Genomic DNA, 18,731 nt, shown 5'->3' with positions numbered 1-18,731 from the left:
AGTCTCCCATCAGTCTCCAGAGGCTGGAAAACCTGTTTGCTGTGAGATTTTTCTGGAGAGTAACCAGGCAGCCAACGACAGGAGTCATAAATGTGGTCATATCCTTTGACCCAGGAATACCACTTTGGGGAATATGATCCAAGAAATAATTTAAAAGGAGAAAATAAAATAAAACAATGTAACTTGTGGTGGAAAGAGGTCCACAGCAAGAAGCTGCCAACAGCCCACAGGCCTGTAACCAGGGAAGGGGAAACTAACCCTGGAATGTCAGGACAGTGGAAGTCACTAAGGCCTGGGTGTGTTCAGGAATGAAAATCATGAGTCAAGCAGAAAAATGTTAGGGACCAGGCAAAGTCTACAATGAGACCCCCAAGTTCAGGGCACTGATGGCAAGCCATGCTGGATACAGCTGTAGCCTCTGTAAACAGTGAATTAGGCAGTCCAGGATTTTCTGGTGCTGTGGTTTGGTTTTTTTGTTTGTTTTGTTTTTTAAAGAGATTTCATGTCATGTTTGGATACTCCTGGTTTACTTTAAGTTTCTTTGTTCAGTTAATTAAATAAATACACATTTTTAAAACAAAGGAGAAGGGATCCAAGTTGAGCCCAGCCTTGAGATTCCTCAGAGGGGAAGCTGGTTTCTGAAAAGGAAAGAATTCCAGGAGAATTCTAAGCTTCTCCTTCCCCACTTGCAGGAGATAGGCCCCCAAAAGATGACAACAGCATGCCATACAGCTTCCCTCTGCAGAGAAGCCACCCTTGATGGGGAGGCTGACTGGGCGGTGGCAGCTGCCTGAGCCCAGGAAGCAGGAAGCAGCCCTACCTGCCAGGACAGGTGTAGGGGAAGGCAAGGGAGAGGATGAGAAGACTCAGCCTAGAGGAAACCCCTTTTATGCTGGAGAAAGTCCCAGCAGCCACACCCACCACCCTTTCTTCCAGTCAGGGAGAGTCACTATAAGGCCTAGTTTCCTCAGGAAGAGACCCTAGCTAGACCCAGGCCTGCGCCAGCTCCTCTCTGGCAAGATGCTCACCTGGCAGAACTCACATGCACAATGTAGGTGTACACACATTCTCTACACACATACAAGTGCACATACACACTCACACGACACACCCCTTGCCCCCACCGTCACAGCCCACACCCTCAGCAGCTTTGTGACCCTCCTGGAAGTCCTCAACCAGCCCAGGTCATAGTGGGGACCTCATCCTCATTCTCCCTCCGGACTCAGGGGGAGAGGAACCCAACACCAACTCCCTCCCTCCTCTCAGGAAGACCCTGGTGTGGGGAGGGCGGGGAGAGGAAGGCAAAGTCTCCCTGAATTGTCACCCACTTCCTTCAATTCTCAGCTGGACCCTCGCTAATTCCATGACCTTGGGAAAGTCAATTAACCCTCTGGACCCCCATGTCTGTAAAATGGGTCTAACGACACCCCAACTCGCGGGATGTGTAAAGACACAACTGAGAAGGCTGTGGCACACAACGCGCACTGGTCTGGGCTCCCTACAGGGCGGCAATTACCATTCCCACCACCATCTCTCAGTTATAACTTCTCACAGTTATAACGCTCTCAGCGGCGAGAGCGGCTCATCCCGCGGCGCCGGGCCAGAGGCGAGCTGGGAGCAGAGGGAGCGAGAAGGACACACCCCCGCGACTCCCCTTCCTACCTCGGGGCCCACACCCATTCCGGAGACGGCGGGGGAGGGTGCAAGGGCCCCCTCTCCACCTGGGCGGGGAGGCCCCAGGCTCAGAGAACAGGACCTCCCCAGGTCCCCCCGCCTGGCCTCCGAGCCAACGCCCACTCGGCAGCCGCCAAGCGCACCGGCCTGGGCGCAGCGGGGCGAGCGCGCTGGAGAGAATCTGACTAAGGCCCCAATCCCGGGGACGGCGGACCAGAGGTTTCCAGTCCCCCAGCTCCCGCAGGGGCACCCCAGGTACAGAGAAATACCACAGCCCTAACCGTCCCCGTGCAGCCCCAACCCAAGCCCCCAACCCACAAACCCCCAGAGATGCACTGCCGGGGCACACGGCGGGGAGCTATCACACGAGGTCCCAGGCCAGGGGACGGCACCAGGGAGGGGGCCTAGGTCCCCTATGTCCCCACTCCCTCGGGGACGACGCCCCCCGGCCTCGGAGCCCACACCCAGCCCGCGGCTGCCGGGCGTGGGGGGGGACGCGCCGCAGGGAGCCCCAGCCTTCTGCGGGGGCGGGATGGTACACCGCCCGCGCCTGGCCCGGCCAGGGCACTCACCGATGGACACGAGCTTGATGCTCTCACGGTCCAAGAACTCGAGTGCCACGGACACGTTCTCGAGCTGCATCTGGCGGAAGGTGGGCCGCTGGTGGTACTTGCGGTACATGCGCTTCTGGCTGAGCACCTCGAGCAGCGCGATGAGCCGCAGCCCGTCGCTCAGGTCGGTCTGCAGGTTCCCGATGCGTTTGTTCACGCACTTGAGGTGCTCATTGCACCAGCGCGTGAACGTGTTCTGCTGGATCTTCTTCCACGGCGCGTCCTCCGCCAGGTCCTTCTCGGTTACCGGCATCCTGGCGGCGGGGAGAGCGCAATGCGCAGCGAGCTGCCGGGGACTGGCGGCGGGAGACCCAAGGGCCGGGGGAGCGAGAGCCGACGCGGAGCGGGCGCGGGGCTCGAACTCGCTGCTACCGGAGCCGCGGCCGGTGCTGCTCTGCGGCCGCCTGCCTCCGGCCGCGCGAGGCGTCTGGCCGCGCGCCTGCGCACTGAGCCGACCCGCCCCCGATGCCCCGCCCCGTCCCAACCCTCGGGCGGGTGTTCCCAGGCCACGCTCGCCCCCAGCCGGCCGAAGTGTGCACTGCGCCCCGCATCTTCCGAGGCGTCCCGAGTCCCCGCGCTGTGTGCTCACGGGCTCGAAAAAAGGAAGCTAGGCGGGAGAAGAGCTGCGTAAGGAGAAAGTCACCCGGTCCCGGAGTGAGGGGACGTGCAGAGGTAGGGAGCTTGACAGAATGGGCGCGGACGGCGGCGTGGGTCATGGGGGAGGGGCCGGCAGGGAGGGGTACTTCATTCACCCATAGGTTCATTAAGGGTTTTTATTGAACTTCTGCTGTGAGCCAGGCACTGTGTTAGGCACTGGAGGAAGGAAACGGATATTTTACTATTTATATTAACTAAACTCATTTGGATGATACTATTACCGTTCATAGCGTTTATTGAGTGCTTACGGTGTACCAGGCCCTCTTAGTGCCTGTGAACCAGTGGTAAATAAACATTCCTTAACCTTGAGGAGTTCATAGACTAATGGGAGAGAAAAATACAAATCAACTAACAGCTTAGTAGTAGTAATAGAAATGAACAATAATTGGCTGTATATTAGTTTCCTAATGCTGCTGTAACAAATTACCAGAACTTTGTCTTAAAAACACACACATTTATTATCTTGCAGTTCTGTAGCTTAGTTGTCCCTCACGAGTCTTACTGAGCTAAAATCAGGTATTGGCAGGATGCATTCCTTTCTGGAGGCTCTAGGGAAGAATCTGTATCCTTGCCTTTTCCAACTTCTAGAAGCTTCCTGCATTCCTTGGCTGTGGCCTCTTCCTCCATCTTCAAAGCCAGCAACGTCAGGCTGAGTTTTTCTCACGCTGTCATCTCTCTGGTTCTCCAGTCATATCTTCCTCTAACTCTTTTAAGAACCCTTGTGATTACATTTGGCCCAGTTGGTTAATCCAGAATATTTTAAAATCAGCTGGTTAGCAATCTTAATCCATCTGTAACTTTAATTCCCCTTTGCCATGTAAAGTAATATTCACAGGTCCTGGGAATTAGGATATGAACATCTTTGGGGATCATTATTCTGCCTACCAACACCATGTATTGAGCACCTGTTGTGTACTCATCCAGGTTCTGTGCTAGGTGCTGGGAAACAGTGGAGACCCAGGCCAGACCTCTGCTGTCAACAGCTGAATGATTATAAGAGTAGCAGCTAGCTTCTCCCGAGTACCTGCTCTGTCACTGTGCCAAGAGCTGTGCTAAGCCGTTCCTTTGCTATTGGCCCTGTTTGACAAGAATTAACTGAGAGTTAAGTGACTTGCCCAGGGCACACAGCATAAACAGGACTGGAATCCAGTCTATAAGAGAAGCACAGCGTGCCCTGGGCCCAAGAAGGCTTGGGGGAAGGGGGTCAGGGTGGGCAGTCTTCCTGGGGGAAGAGAGGTTGGGCAGGATGGAGGTCAAGGGCTTCCAGCCCGGGTGTTGCCCAGGAGAAGCCAGCAGATTTGTGGTTTTAACTTTTCATAACAGGTCATTTGCATGCAATGCTGAAGTGCTTTGTTCAGACAGATTGTCTCACTCACTGGAAATGCTGAAAACAGCCTGGGGGAGAGAGTGTATTACCGGGCCCCAGCCCGTATTTGAAGGATCATTCCCTTCCTTAGTGACTAAGTGAAGAGATTTGCTGGAGGTCAGCTGGTAAGGACTAGACAAAGCCAGGCTTGAACCTGGATCTAACTCCAAAGTCTACACTATGCCTAACGGCCCCCATGCTGTTCCCAGCCTGGGCCTTGCCTTCGTCCACACAATCTGAGCAGCAGATTCAGTAGAGGCAGTGTTGGTGACCTTTGCCTCCCCCATGCCCGAGGCTCCTCGTTCCTCATGCTTTCCTCCACCCAAACTCATCTCACTATCCGCAGTGTCTCACTCCCAAGGGGACCTCCTCCCTGCTAGGTGAGACTGGAGCTAATGTGATCAACTCAGCACAATCAGCAGCTGCTAATGTGCTCAGGTTCCCCTTTCTTATAAGATAGTTCTGTTTTCACCAGATCTTGACACAAATAACTAAATAAATTCTGTGTGTGAATATCCAGTCTACTTCACTCAAAGCTGAGACATCCCTGTCTTAGGATGAGTCCATCCATCCAATCAGAAGAAGCCTACAAGTTCTCTAGGAGCCATTTATGGTGAGGATGAAGGGGATTCAACAGCCACGGTGGAGGAGGGGGGTCACTGGCTTCAGAGACAAGGAGAGGAAGCAAACAAGGTCTTCATATGGCTCTTTATCAATATTTGATAAAACATGAGGATGAACAACTAAAGGTAGGCATATCTACAGGGAGCATTTTAGCTAACGTATTCTACAGTTTTGCCTGATAGGGCTTTCATTTAACAAATACCCTAAATTTTGTCCTAAGTTTCTCTGATCTCTTGGTAGAACTGCCCAGAGTGGAAGAGTGTACAGAAGTAAAAAGCACAGGCTTTGGGTGTGAATTCTGGCTGTTCTGGCTTTGTGACCTTGAACAAGTAACCTCTGCAAGCCACAGTTTTCTTATCCAGGTGATGCAGATAACACACCTACTCCACTCCTAGGGTTATTAGATAACACAAGCAAAACTCATAGCATAGTGCCTGGCACAGAATAAGTGCTCAGTTAATGTAGCTGGAAACTGGGCATAATTAACAGACTTCACAATCAGTCCCTGAAACATCTGGAATTAACTGCATTTTCCCAGACTCCAGTCTGTCTCTATAAGAAGCCATGGCTCCCCTCCATGTCTGTTCCCCACAGATGTTGATACCAATCTGCTACAGCCCTGAGAGATCATGGTCAGAATAAACTGACCAAGAAAACATAAGCAGAGCAGTAATCCCTCCATGTCAGCAAGGACCTGACAGGACAGCAGCAGATGCACAGACATCTACAAGGAAGAGACCAGCTGAACTTGAAGATAAACATTGGGCAGAAGTTGAAGCACTGTGAGCCTCCTTCTCAAAGTTGTACCAGTTGCCAAATCAGCCCGTCTGAGTCTGATCACAAGAGGGTCTTCTAATCAAGCAAGTATGCAAAAGTTCCCCTGATCCCACCTCCGTGCCTTTGCTCAGGCAGTTTCCTCTTCCAAGAATGCTCTCATCTCCCCTCTGACTTGGAAAAGTCGTGTCCCATCCTGCAGTCCCCTCACTCAGCTTTTGTGCGGTCACAGTGCTGGTTTTATGCTAAAGTTTAGATGCTGTTTTCTGTGGTCAGTTGCTGAAGAAGGGTAACTGTCATCTCTGTCCCCTTACAGGGGATAGTCTGGGGTTTAAGACCTAAAAGAGCCTGGACTGGCCAGTATAAATATAATGAGAGCCACATTATAATTTTTAATATTCTAATAACAATTAACAGTTGTGTCACTTAAATAGCAAAAAGAAACAGGTGAAATTAATTATAATATATTTTAACTAATATTAAGGTGACTGACTGTCCTGGTTTGCCCAGGACTTAGGAGTATCCTGGGATGCAGGCCTTTCATTTCAGTGCTAAAACCAGGAATGTCTCTGGCAAACCAGATCAAGTTGGTCACCCTACCCAATATATCCAAAAAGCTATAATTTCAACATACAATCAATATTTTAAAATATATATATATAGGTACTGTGTTTGAAATCTGACATGTATCTTATACTTAACAGCATATCTCAATTCAGACTCAGCACATTGCTAGTGCCCAGTAGCTTTCTTTGGCTACTGGTGGCTCATATTGGACAATGCAGGTATAGAGATATGCTTGATATTGAAATAAACCAGTTAATAGGTTGGAGATCCATGATGCTCTCACCAGGGTTCTGACCTTAGGACCCCCACCCCCATGTGTGAAACCTACCTCCACACTTCAGGAACCCCAGCTCTGTGAGAGTGGTCCCAGGTGATGGCATCCTGGGGTCCACTACTACAGTAGCATGTCAGGATATTCATAACAGTAACAATAGTAGAAATAATAATAATAGAAGCTTCCATTTCTTGAGTACTGGCATTTTCTCATTTAATCATCACAACAACCCTGTTGTTGTTATCCCCATTTTACAGGTAAGGAAACTGAGGCTGAGAGGGGTAGTCATATGGCTAAGGTCACAGAATGACAGAGATTGGGTACTAAGGAAGGGCTAAGAAAGGCAGTAGTCATGATTGAGAGCAGGGACCTGGGGCTGCCCCTGATTCAGTTTCCTTATCTGTAACCTACAGGTATCCCTCCTAGGAGTTTCTGATAAATGAGAAACTATGTGTATAGCACTCAGCATGTAAGTATCTACCGAGAGAACTGATACTGCTATTATGATGATGAGGATGCTATGATAATTTTATGATACTATCGTGGTTATGATATGAGTGGACGTCAAAGAGTGAAGACTGAAAGTTCCAGATTTAGAGGCCTGCTTTCCAAAGGGAACAGAGATGGAGAACCAGGACTTGCAAAATGAATTTATGTCCTCCCCAGCTGCATCTTTCCCCCAGGGCGGGGCCTTCTCCGTTGTAATTTTGCACCAGTGTCCACACCCTGCCAGAAAGAAAGAGAAGCAAAATGAAAATGAGAATATTTGCTCTGCCTCCACCCTGAGAGACAGAGGAGCTGCTTCTCTCTGCAGCTCCCTGGAGAGGTGGGGGTTCTCATCCTCCACTCCCCCAGCCCCAGCTGCAAAGGTCCCAGGACCATGTGGGTGGGGTGCCGGGAGGAAGCCCACTCTGGCAGGAAGAGGGAGGAGGGGTGCTGGCAGGGCAGGCCTTCCCCAAAAGGGGTGGCACAAGACAATGGCCTTCTGGAGGCCCAGGGGCCCCCCCAGACCTGCCCTTCACCCCAACTCCCCTACTCACCCGCCAGCTAAGGTGGAGCTCAGAATGGGCAGAGCAACGTCATGAAAGCCGTTCTTTACTGGACTCATACACGGGCTACATGATTGTGATTTTATCTATATTCTCTCTCTTGATCCTACAACTGTAGTAAATGGCCACTTGCTAGTGCAGATCCTGAACTAAGATATCATGTCCATGAGTTATCTTTTTTAATCTTCTCAAGAACATTGGGGCTTGGTGCTATTATTATCATCCCCATATTACACGTAGGGAAACTGAGGCTGCAAAAAAAATCAAGTCACTTGCTCAGGATCCTTTTGGTATTAGAAGTCAGAGTCTGGATTCAAATCCTGGTCTAACCAACTCCAGAGGCCAGTTCTGAGTCTCTAAGCTCTTCAGTCCCTCAGAGCCCACAGCCCTGACTGCCAGAGGCACAGTTGCCTAGCGATGGTAAAGGAATGAAGGGGGTGGTCACCATTCACTCTGTGCATGTCTGTGCATTGTTCATTCAGCAGGAGCAGGGAGACAGAGCCTGCCAAGGGCCTTGACTTCCTCCCTGTGGGCCTTTCCAGCCCAAGGTGGAACTCACAGCCAGAGCATGCCCCACACGCCACCCCACTTGCTGGAATCACACACACACACACACACACACACACACACACACACACAAAACCAGTTCGCAAATGACTGGGCCCTCTTCCTCCACTCAGTCTGACTTTGGCTTCTGTGGAAGATTTATGTGTGGGTCTGTTTTTTTTTTTTTTTTTTAAGTGCAGACTAGTGCCACAGGGTACTTTTCTGCTAAAGAAAAGCCTATCTAGCTGCTGCTCATCTGGCAAACCTAGTCTGCCTTCCAGGTGGCCCTTGTGGCCACTGTACAAAGCCCTTTTCCATCCTTATCTCATCTACTCCCCCTGCCCCAGTGCTCAGCAGGCCAGGAATAGTATTATTATTCTCAGAGTGCTCATGGACAGGGACTGTTTATCTTTATCCCTAGGGTCTAAAAGGGTGGAGGCCTTGGTGACCACTCACTGAATTGCCAGGGAGGAGGGACTCACTGGCAGCTCAGAAAGGTTCAGTGACCTGCTCATGGTCACGCAATTACTGTCAGGGTCAGAGCTCAATGTTATGTCTTCTGCCTCTAAAACTTGTTCTCTAGTGCTCCTTTTGGGTAGTCAAGGATGTTTGTTGCAGCACTTTTTATACAGCTCACTGGTGGGTCCTTCATGTGCACTGTAGCCTTGCTTTGCAAAGTATCGTCCTGCCAGCAGCTCGGGCATCACCCAGGAAGGTGCAGAATCTCAGTTGCCACCCTGGACCTACTGAATCAGAAGCTGCAGTTTAACAAGATCCCCAAGGTGATTCGTGTGCTCATTAAAGTTGATAAGTACTGCAGTACAGTACCTCCATCAGATGGACTACTGTGCACTTTTTACAAAAGAATGTGATGGATCTACATAGGCTGATGTGAAAAGATCTCAGAATTTATTATTAAGTGGGGGAAAAGAACAGCAAGTTACAGACCAACATAAATTTGTATGATTTGTGTACACATTTTTAAATAAAAGTAACACTATTACATGTTAATTTATGCACAGAGCTAATAGGCCAGGCAGCCTACCCAGGGTGCCAGTCTAGAAGGGGAGCCCAAATAGCACTGGACTAGATTGAAACACGGTGCCAGTTAACTCAGGTTTCCACACAGAACAGACCTGTCATAACCAGGGATCGGAGGGAAATAGCATCCTCTGGGGGAAATTAGAATATTCTCCTCCCCAGCGACTCTTGGCTGTGCCACTAAGCCAGAGTCCAGCTAGGTGACGATTCTCTCAGGTCCTTGTTCATGTCAGCTTCATCCTTGGTCAGAGCTGCATGCTGCCCAAGACTAGCGATTTGTTAGTGTCTCCTGAATCTATGCCCTTTAATACAGCCCTCAAGAAGCTGACCCCTTGGGGCCGGCCCGGTGGTGCAAGCGGTTAAGTGCGCGCGCTCCGCTGCGGTGGCCCGGAGTTCGCTGGTTCGGATCCCGGGCGCGCACCGACGCACTGCTTTGGCAAGCCATGCTGTGGCGGCCTCCCATATAAAGTGGAGGAAGATGGGCACAGATGTTAGCCCAGGGCCGTCTTCCTCAGCAAAAAAAGAGGAGGATTGGCGGATGTTAGCACAGGGCTGATCTCCTCACAAAAAAAAAAAAAAAAAAAAGCCGACCCCTTGGACAATGACAATTCCACGACAATTCCAAATAAGTTAAAAGATCAGGTCTCATTCTGTGCATATAATAAATCCTTTATTTTGGAGAGAAAGAGGAATGATATATTTTATTAACAGAAACTCAGTTTCTCCACATCCTGCCTAAGTAAATTTTGAACAACTGTTTTTAAAATATCAAGTTGAGGGGATACGAAATTATGAGCCTGCCCAGGGAACCACTATGTCTCAGTCTGGTTTTGTGTGTGGATAAGAAACAAAGACCCCTGGAAAGATTTACAGGAAACAGTGAACCAGGCAATCACCAGGAGGTGGAAGAATAAGAACTTTTACTTTCTATCTTGAGGACTTGCTTTCTACCTTAAATGTTTCTCTAGTGTTTTTTAAACATACATTGTGAGTGGGAAGGGAAAATGGTACACTCACTTTGGAAAGCAGTTTCTTAAAAAGTTAAACATATACCTACTATATGATCCAGCCATTCCACTCCTAGGTAATTACCCAAGGGAAATAAAAGCATGGGTCTATAAAAAAGACTTGTACTTGGATGTTCGTACCAGCTTTATTTGTAATTGCCAAAAACTGGAAACAACCCAAAGGTCCATTAACAGGTGAATAGATGAACAAAATGTGGTGTGTCCGTACAATGGACTGTTTAGTACTCAGCAATAAAAGGGAAGGATCTACATACACATAACAACATAGCTGAATCTCAAAATAATTATGCGAGGTGAAAGAAGCCAGACCAAAAAAGAATACATACTGTATGATTCTATTTATATAAAACTCTAGAAAATGCAAACTAATTATAGTGACAGAAAGCAGATCACTGTGTGCCTGGGGACGTTGAGGGTAGGAGGGGAGGGATGAGAGGGAGAGATTACAAAAGATTATGAAGAAACTTTTTGGAGTGATGGATACGTTCCCCATTTTTATTCTAGTAATGGTTTCACGAATATGTGTGTGTGTGTGTGTGTGTGTGTGTATGTGGGTGGCTGTGTAAAAAGATCAAATTTTACACTTTAAATCTGTGCAGTTTATTCTAAGTCAATCATACCAAAAAATAAATAAATAAATAAAAGAAGAAAGAAAGAATACAAGTCTATTTTACTTTTATGGGCAGAAAAAAGCAATAAGGATAAATTCAGAGGCACACCCACATAAAAATGTGTGCTCTTTCACTACATAACATGTTTGTCTTCAAAATCTCCTAGTCTCCCTTACCCAGGAGACTAGACTAGTTATTCTCATTGCAGAGAAAAACTGCACCAAATGTGCTCTTTTATTCAGCTTTTTTAAGACAGTCTGTTCCTTTCTCTCCTCTGTGTCCCCCGCCTCAAGGGCGAGCTAAGTGGGATCCTGCTGAAATGGAATCGGATAAGGTTTCCTCACCACCCTTGCCCCGTGATGGCTCCCACTTCTCCCCACGGAGCTTACAGGCTGTGAGGAATGTGATGACATGTTTACTTTGGAGCAGACTTTGGCCAGTAAATACACCCTCAGCTCAGACGAGAATCAGCCACTGATAGGAGATAGGCCCTTCCAAAATAGCTGGAGGTCAGTCCTGCCTCCAAATGCTCTGTGTAGTCGTGAATAGTGAGGAGAGTGAAGGGGTTAGTGCTAACACAGAGCGTTTTTCCTCGGTATCCCTAGAGCCTAAACTGGGAAGGCTGTAGGCTACAGAAGCTCGTTGAGAAGTAACACGAGAACAATTAGAGCATGGTTGGCGTCAGAGGCCCTGTTCTCCAAGTGTGAGAGGTTTGCACCTCTGTTGGCCTAGACGGTTGATCAGTCACGTGATCCCACGTTGGTTAGGACCAGAGGGAGTCCACTGGATCATTTAGCTTTCCAGAATGCAACTTCTCTAGTAATAACAGTGACAATCATAACAACAACTACCCCATGTCCTGGGCAAGTGTTTTACATCAGTTGCCACGTTTAATCCTCACATAACTTTGTGGTAGGAACTGAGGCCCAGAGAGCTTAAGCAAGCAGCCCTGGGGCTGGCCCCGTGGCTTAGCGGTTAAGTGCACGCGCTCTGCCACTGGCGGCCCGGGTTTGGATCCCGGGCGCGCACCAACGCACCGCTTCTCCGGCCATGCTGAGGCCACGTCCCACATACAGCAACTAGAAGGATGTGCAACTATGACATACAACTATCTACTGGGGCTTTGGGGAAAAAAAGGAGGAGGATTGGCAATAGAGGTTAGCTCAGAGCCGGTCTTCCTCAGCAAAAAGAGGAGGATTAGCATGGATGTTAGCTCAGGGCTGATCTTCCTCACAAAAAAAAAAAAAAAAGCAAGTAGCCCAAAGGCATCCCGTTAATAGGTCTAACTCCAGAGCCCAAGCCCTGAACCACACACCATACTGCCTCCCAGGACACTGTGGGAAGTCCAGGCATGGCATGGATTCTGGACTCAGATCCAGGTTCAAATCCTCCTTCTGTATTGATGAGTCATGTGGGAATAATGGTAATACCCACCTCACACAGCTGTTCTGAGGTGCTTACAAAATAATGTAGGCAACGTGGGCTGCACACACAGCAGGTGATCAAGGAGTGGTAGCTGTCGTCATCATCATCATCATTGTCCAGAAAGATCTTCGTCCAAAGCTGCTTCTGATTTGATCCTACCAAGTCATAGAGATGTTCACACAGTTTACTCCCTCACTTCCTCAAATCTGTACTCAAAAGCCCGTTCTCTGTGACCCCCAGAAAAATTGAAACTCTCACACCTCCCTTGGCAGCTCCTTGTCCTCCCTTTCTGCCTGATTTTTCTCCTTGGCACCTATCACCTTCTAGTGTAGAACTTATTTGTCTTGTTTATATTGTCTTCCCAAATAAATCATGAGGATGCCACTGCCTAGAACATGCCTGGCATATAGCAGGTGCTCAGTAAATATTTGATGTGGGATGAAGGAATGAACCCTTGCTTCAGCTTTTAGACTGGAGTTCAGGTTCTGCTTCTTGTTAGTCTCATAACATTAATCAAGGTATTCAGCTTCCAGGAGCCTCGTTTTCCTCAATGGTTGAAAAAGAGCAATAACATCTGTGCTCCTCATGGCGCTGGCAGAGCCTCAGGGAAAGGCAGGGCCATGCAAGGGAGAGAATCACCTCTGAATACTCCAGAAACAGTTCCTGAGTGTCTGCTCCACGCCAGCAGGATGCCAGGCCCTGGGGGGTGCAGACAGGCGTCAGAAAGCCCCTGCCCTCCTGGAACCTGTGACCCAGCTGTTAACAGATGTGTCAACAAATACTTACAACCTAACTGGGTAACGACTGTGACCTATGGGGACCATTTATGAAGCTAAGCACTTTGTGTTAATTGTCTCATGTAACACTATGTATTAGGTACCACCGTCAACCCTGTTTTACAGACAAGGAAACTGCAGCAGAAAGTTAAGAAACAAGGACTTATTCCACACCTAGGTAGATACCCAAGAGAAATGAAAATGTGTGCACACAGAAACTTATATGCAAATGTTTATAGCAACATTATTCATACTAGCCAACAGTGGAAACAAATGTCCATCAATGGGTGAATGGATAAGCAAAATGTGGTACATCCATACAATGGAATATTATTCAGCCATAATAAGGAATGAAATACTGATTCATGCTACAATTTGGATGGACCTCAAAAACATGCTAAGTGAAAGAAGCCAGACACCAAGTTACATACTGTATGCTTTATTTTATGTGATATAGCCATAATAGGCAAATCCATAGAGAGGGAAAGCAGCTTAGAGGTTACCAGGGGAGGAGTGGGGAGGATGGGGAGTGACTACTTAATGGGGATGGGGTGTTTTGTGATGTGGTGAAAAATTTTGAAAGTGGAGCAAGCTGGTTTTTGCATAACATTGTGAATACACTAAATACCACTAAACTGTGCACTTCAAGGATTCATTGTCTGTTGTGTGAATTTCACCTCAATAAAAAAGAAACAAGGACTGGCATTGTAAATAGTAAAAGGCTGGGGCTAGCACCTAAACCTGGGCGGTATGGCCTGTGATCTTAACTGCAAATCTTAATTTCCATATTGTATCTTTCAGTCCTGGAACTTCCATTTGATTCTTTTTCATAGTTTTCAGTTTTCTGCTGAAATTCCTATCTAACTTCCTGAATGTATTTATCACAGTTATTAGAGTCCCCCCCTGAAGCCTGGGGGTTTTTTCAAGGATCTGCCACCATGGTGGGTCCTGCAATCCAATTTGTTTTGTTTTGTTTTGTTTTGTTTGCTGAGGAAGATTAGCCCAGAGCTAACATCCATTGCCAATCTTCCTCGCTTTTTGCTTGAGGAAGATTAGCCCTGAGCTAACATCTGTGCCAGTCTTCCTCTACTTTATATGTGAGTCGCTGCTACAGCATGGCTGACGAGTGGTGCAGGTTCACGCCCGGGATCCAAACCTGCGAACCCAAGCTGCCAAAGCAGAACGTGCTGTACTTAACCACCAGCACTTAACCGGCCCCCTGCACGCCAATTTTTGTTCCCCCAGACCTTGAGACACAAAAGCTCTGCCAGCTTCTCAGCCTCTCAGCGGCCCCAGTCAGTACACACCCTGAGGGGAAAACAACTCCCAATTTCAGGCTCATCTTTCTGGGCCGTTCTAGGTGTTATGGGTGGGAGGGCTGACCTGACACCAGCTTCTCCCACCTCTTCCTGGGGAGAAGCAGGAAGCACCAGTCCCTCCCCCACTCCTCCCACTGCTGCTCTTCTGCCAACATGGATAAAGACTTCAAAATTAAAAAGCAAAAAAAACAAGAGTTAGGCTGGTAAAATTGGAATTTTCAAAGTGGGATTATTTATTTACTTAATTGGGGGAACATTTCCCTCTATTTCATTCCAAGAAATACTACGCAGTATAATTTCTGAAGGAAATTAATGATAAAAGTTGCCATTTATTGAGTACTTCAAAAGGGCTTACTGTTTTAAGCGTTTTACATGTATTAATTCACTTAATCCTTAAAAAAACCTTAGAGCATCTCCACTGCCATTGTTGAAGGAACCAAGGCTCTGAGAGGTGAAGACATTGGCCCAAGGACGCACAGCTTGTACAACATGAAGCAGAGACACAAACCTAGGTCTGGCCGGACATTGTTCTTTAAGACCAAAGAGCAAGGAGTGAGTAATTATAAGGAATCAGAGTATCCATATTTGAGAGGGCAAGAAAGGGAGAAAAAATTTGCAGACACTAGATGGAAAATCACTAAGGAGGAGGAAACAGTGTTTGGGGCAAGAAAAGAGTTCTGAGTTCTGTTTGGTGGGCCTCAGCTTTGAGGACAAGTAACTTAACCTCTCTGGCCTCAGTGTCTTGCTCTGTAAAATGGGACTGATAAAGATGCTTGTGCCCTGGGCTGTTCCTAGGACTGTAGCGCTCAGCCCTCTTTCCCATTTCCCCTCTCCAAGCAGAACCTGACGTCTTCCCTGTTGGGGGAGGTTTCCGTCGGGGAGAGGAAAACAAGGATTCAGCTTCTGGGCCGGGTGCCCACCTGCCGAGCAGAGCCCCATCCTTCTTTGAAAAGAACCTTAGACCTGGATGCCAGGCCCTGCACGTGGGGAGAACGGAGAGGGTGCTTTCCCAGGCCAAGTGAAGAATCCCTGCAAGTCCTTGTGGCCCTGCAGGGAGGCGGGGTCCTTACCACGCAATCACCCTCCAACTTAAAGGGCCCAGGAGTGGTCCAGAGAGCCCGATGCGCACTCAGTCACTCAGTCAGTGCTTGTTTACTGGGCATGCATCTATCAACCGGGATTCTCCTGGTTGCCACCAACAGACACTCAGCTAAAACTCCTAAAGCAAAAAGGGGAATTGATTGGTCCCTAGAAAGTCCAAGGGGGTGGTTCAGGCATGTCTGACCCCTCACTCCATCCAGGGCTCTGCCTTCCCCTCTGCTGGCTTCCTTCTCAGGCAGGTGCACCCCACCTGGTGATAAAGACGCCCCCTAGCCGCTCCAGGCTGACCTCCTCAGCAACCCCTGCAGGGAGAGAGCTCTGTCCCAGAACTTCCAGCAAAAGTCCAGGGCTGACACTAGTTGGCTCTGTTGGCCCTGACCCAACCCCATAGTCAGAGGATGTGGGCCTCGCATTGGCCAGCCCTGGACTGCATGCTCACCCTGCGTGAGGGGTACAGCCAGGCACTTAGCTGTCGATATGAGGAGGCATAAATGACAGATTTACTGAGCCCTTACTCTGTGCCAGACACTGTTCAAAGTCCTGTGGTTGTATTTAAACCTTCAGTACCATGTGTTATCCCTGTCGGGCAGGTGAGGAAACTGGGGCACAGAGGTCAAGTTACTTGCCCAAATCACACAGCTGGGAGATAGCAAGGCTGGGCCTCACACTCAAACACTCACAGAGCCCACCCTCCTAACCATTGCACTACATGGCTTCTATTGTTTCTCCCTCAAACCTGTCCTGTGTCCTGACTGAATCACTTCAGTTCCTCAAATGACTGGGCCCTCTCTCACCTCCGGACCTTTGCACTCACTACTTCCTCTGTTCAGCATCTCTCCTTCCCCTTTCCTCCTGTTAACTCCTGTTCATCCTCCCAGCCTCTGCTGAAGCAGCCCTTGTTCAGCAAGTCTTCCCTGACCCTTGAGACTGAGCAAGGGCCCTTCTCTGTGTCCCCAGCCCCAGGTGTCCCCTGCGATGGATTGTAACTGCCCACTGCTTGATGATGTACCCTGACCAGTGTCAGCTACACGAAGCCAGCTTCGTCATTGCTGTTTTTGGGAACCAGGCTGCAGCTGAGCAGGTTGTAGGGGACGGGCTGGCTCCGTAGTTGCATTATGGCTGCTATAACAAATCACCACAAATGCAGTGGCTTAAAACAACACAAATGTATTCTCTCTCGGTTCTGGAGGCCAGATGTCGAAATCAGTCTCGCTGGGCTAAGGTCAAGGGGTTGACAGAGCTGGTTCCTTCTGGACGCTCCAGGGGAGAATCTGTTTCCTTGCCTTTTCAGCTTCCGGAGGCCACCTGCATCTCTTGGCTATTGGCCTTTTTTCCATCTTCAAAGCCAGCAGTGTAACATCTTCAAATCTCTCTCTCTCTGTGCCTCTGTGTCAGCATCATGTCTTCTTCTATCTGAAAGAGACAGGAGGAGGACACCCTCCTAAAAGGACTGTTGTGATTACATCGGGCCCATGTGGATAAGTCAGGATCATCTCCTCATCTCAAGATCCTTAACTTAATCACATCTGCCAAGTCTCTTTTTTCATAGAAAGCAACAGTCACAGGTTCCAGACATGGACACCTTGAGGGGCCGTGGTTCTGCCTACCACAGAGGGGAGGCGTGAGGGCTCCGGAGCCTGGAGGCCTGCTCTGGCACCCACGTGGTTCAGCCTCTAACTTGCTGGGTGACCGAGCGATTTAACCTCCCTGTGCCACAAAGGGCAGAGGGCAGGAGACGAGCAAGCACAGCAGTTTGAGGAACTGAAAACAATTCCGGCTGGCTGGAGGACGGGGTGAGGGGAGGAGTCGCTTGGCTTCCAGCCTCAGCCGTGAGTCAGTTTCTGCGTCTGTGACATGGAGATGGTAACGGTCCCTGCCTCACAGCACTGGCTGTCCTAGGATTGAATGAGTCAAGACGTGAAGTGCTGAGCGTGGTGCTTGGCACAGAGAAACTGCTCCATCGATTAGCTATTGTCTTCGTTTAGGTTTCCTCACAAGCAGACCCTGAGTCCAGGATTCAAATGCAAGACACTCATTTGGGAAGCGGTCCCAGGACCCTAAGTCCAGGATTCAAAAGCAAGACACTCATTTGAGAAGCGATCCCAGGAAGCACTGGCAGAGGAGGTGGGAGGCGAGACAGGCAAGGAAGAAAGGGGCTGCCCCTGTCGGCACTGGAGGGCGAGACGCTGGGGGATTTACCATCGGTTTTACCATCAGGTCTCCCGGGGGAGGAGGGCCTGTTCGTTCGCAGCCTTCTAGCCCACTGCGTGTGCAGGCAGAGCGTAGAGCTGTGATGACTAAACAAATTAGTTCATGAAAAGCACTCACCCCGCGACCAGGTGACCAGAAAGCCACTGGGCAAAAGGCCTCAGCTGCTGGCAGCTGGAAGTGAATGGCGTTGGCTGAAGGGCGACAGGTGGGCCTGCGTGTGTGCTACCGACAACACACGAGGCCATCCGCCAGGGAGCCTTGATCCTTGGGCCTCGACACAGGTGGCATCCCCAGAAGAGTGGCACCTTCTGCCCTGGAAATGGGCAGCCCCAGGACTGAGGCCTGAGCCTCCCGGGCCCCTCAGAGCAGTTAGGAGAGGCTCTTACCCAGTGTCATTTACTTTCTCCAAAACATAGGTGTGGTCCAGGATAGGCGGAAGTGGACACATTCACAGAGCCCCGCAGGGCCAGGTGAGGTCTTGACTGCAGGTGGTTGAAAGGCTGGCTCGGCAGTCCAGGGCCCCAGAGGCTGATGGGAAGATGGTGTCTGTGGGTGAATTCCTAGTGGGGGCCAAGCGGCTGGAACACCAGTCACAGCTCTGCTTTGTCCTGGGAAGCAGAGGGGTGTGAAGGGCCTAGGGTAGGAGGGAGGTGTCAGATGGTGAGGGCAGAGGGGAAGGCGACCTTTTAAAAGAACGTGGGCCGTGAGACTGTGTAGTCTCGGGTGGAGGGCAGGGCTGTTGTGCTTTCTGAGATATTTTGGGCATGACTAATGCTCGGATTTGGGGTGGACACGGAAAGGAAAGTGGGGAGAAGTCCCAAGAGATGGGGAAAGGCCAGCCTCTCTGCACCAGCTGCAGCTGCAGGCCTCAGACACATCTCCCTGCAGTGGAGCAGGAGGAAGGTTGTTTCCCATTTTGGGGAACTGGCAGGTAGCTCACGGCAGGGGCTGGGCCACAGGAATAGGGTTGGTTGGGCATCAGGCCAGAGCTTGTGGACACTGCACCCCAACATCTTCCCAGTCCTCTCTCTGCTCTAAAGCCTGGAGCAGCCCAGCCCATTGAATGTGGCCGACTGT

General features: G+C 49.6%; 1 protein-coding gene across 6 annotated transcripts in view; it reads right to left on the bottom strand.

Moving 5' to 3' along the window:
• FLNB (filamin B) overlaps window positions 1–2,667 on the bottom strand; it is a 135,897-nt gene extending 133,230 nt beyond the window's left edge. For 3 of the 6 annotated variants that reach the window (XM_058561924.1, XM_058561933.1, XM_058561942.1), the window contains exon 1: window positions 2,247–2,667. In XM_058561924.1, the coding sequence (XP_058417907.1) occupies window positions 2,247–2,538 (292 nt within the window). In that variant the 5' untranslated portion in view covers window positions 2,539–2,667. The remainder of the gene's footprint in view (window positions 1–2,246) is intronic. The other 3 variants (XM_058561952.1, XM_058561957.1, XM_058561965.1) reach the window with 1 other exon arrangement.
• Window positions 2,668–18,731: the final 16,064 nt, after the last annotated feature.

The sequence above is a fragment of the Diceros bicornis genome, chromosome 2 (assembly GCF_020826845.1).
Source record: "Diceros bicornis minor isolate mBicDic1 chromosome 2, mDicBic1.mat.cur, whole genome shotgun sequence".
Classification (NCBI taxonomy): domain Eukaryota; kingdom Metazoa; phylum Chordata; class Mammalia; order Perissodactyla; family Rhinocerotidae; genus Diceros; species Diceros bicornis.
This window is presented reverse-complemented; position numbering and strand designations above follow the sequence as displayed.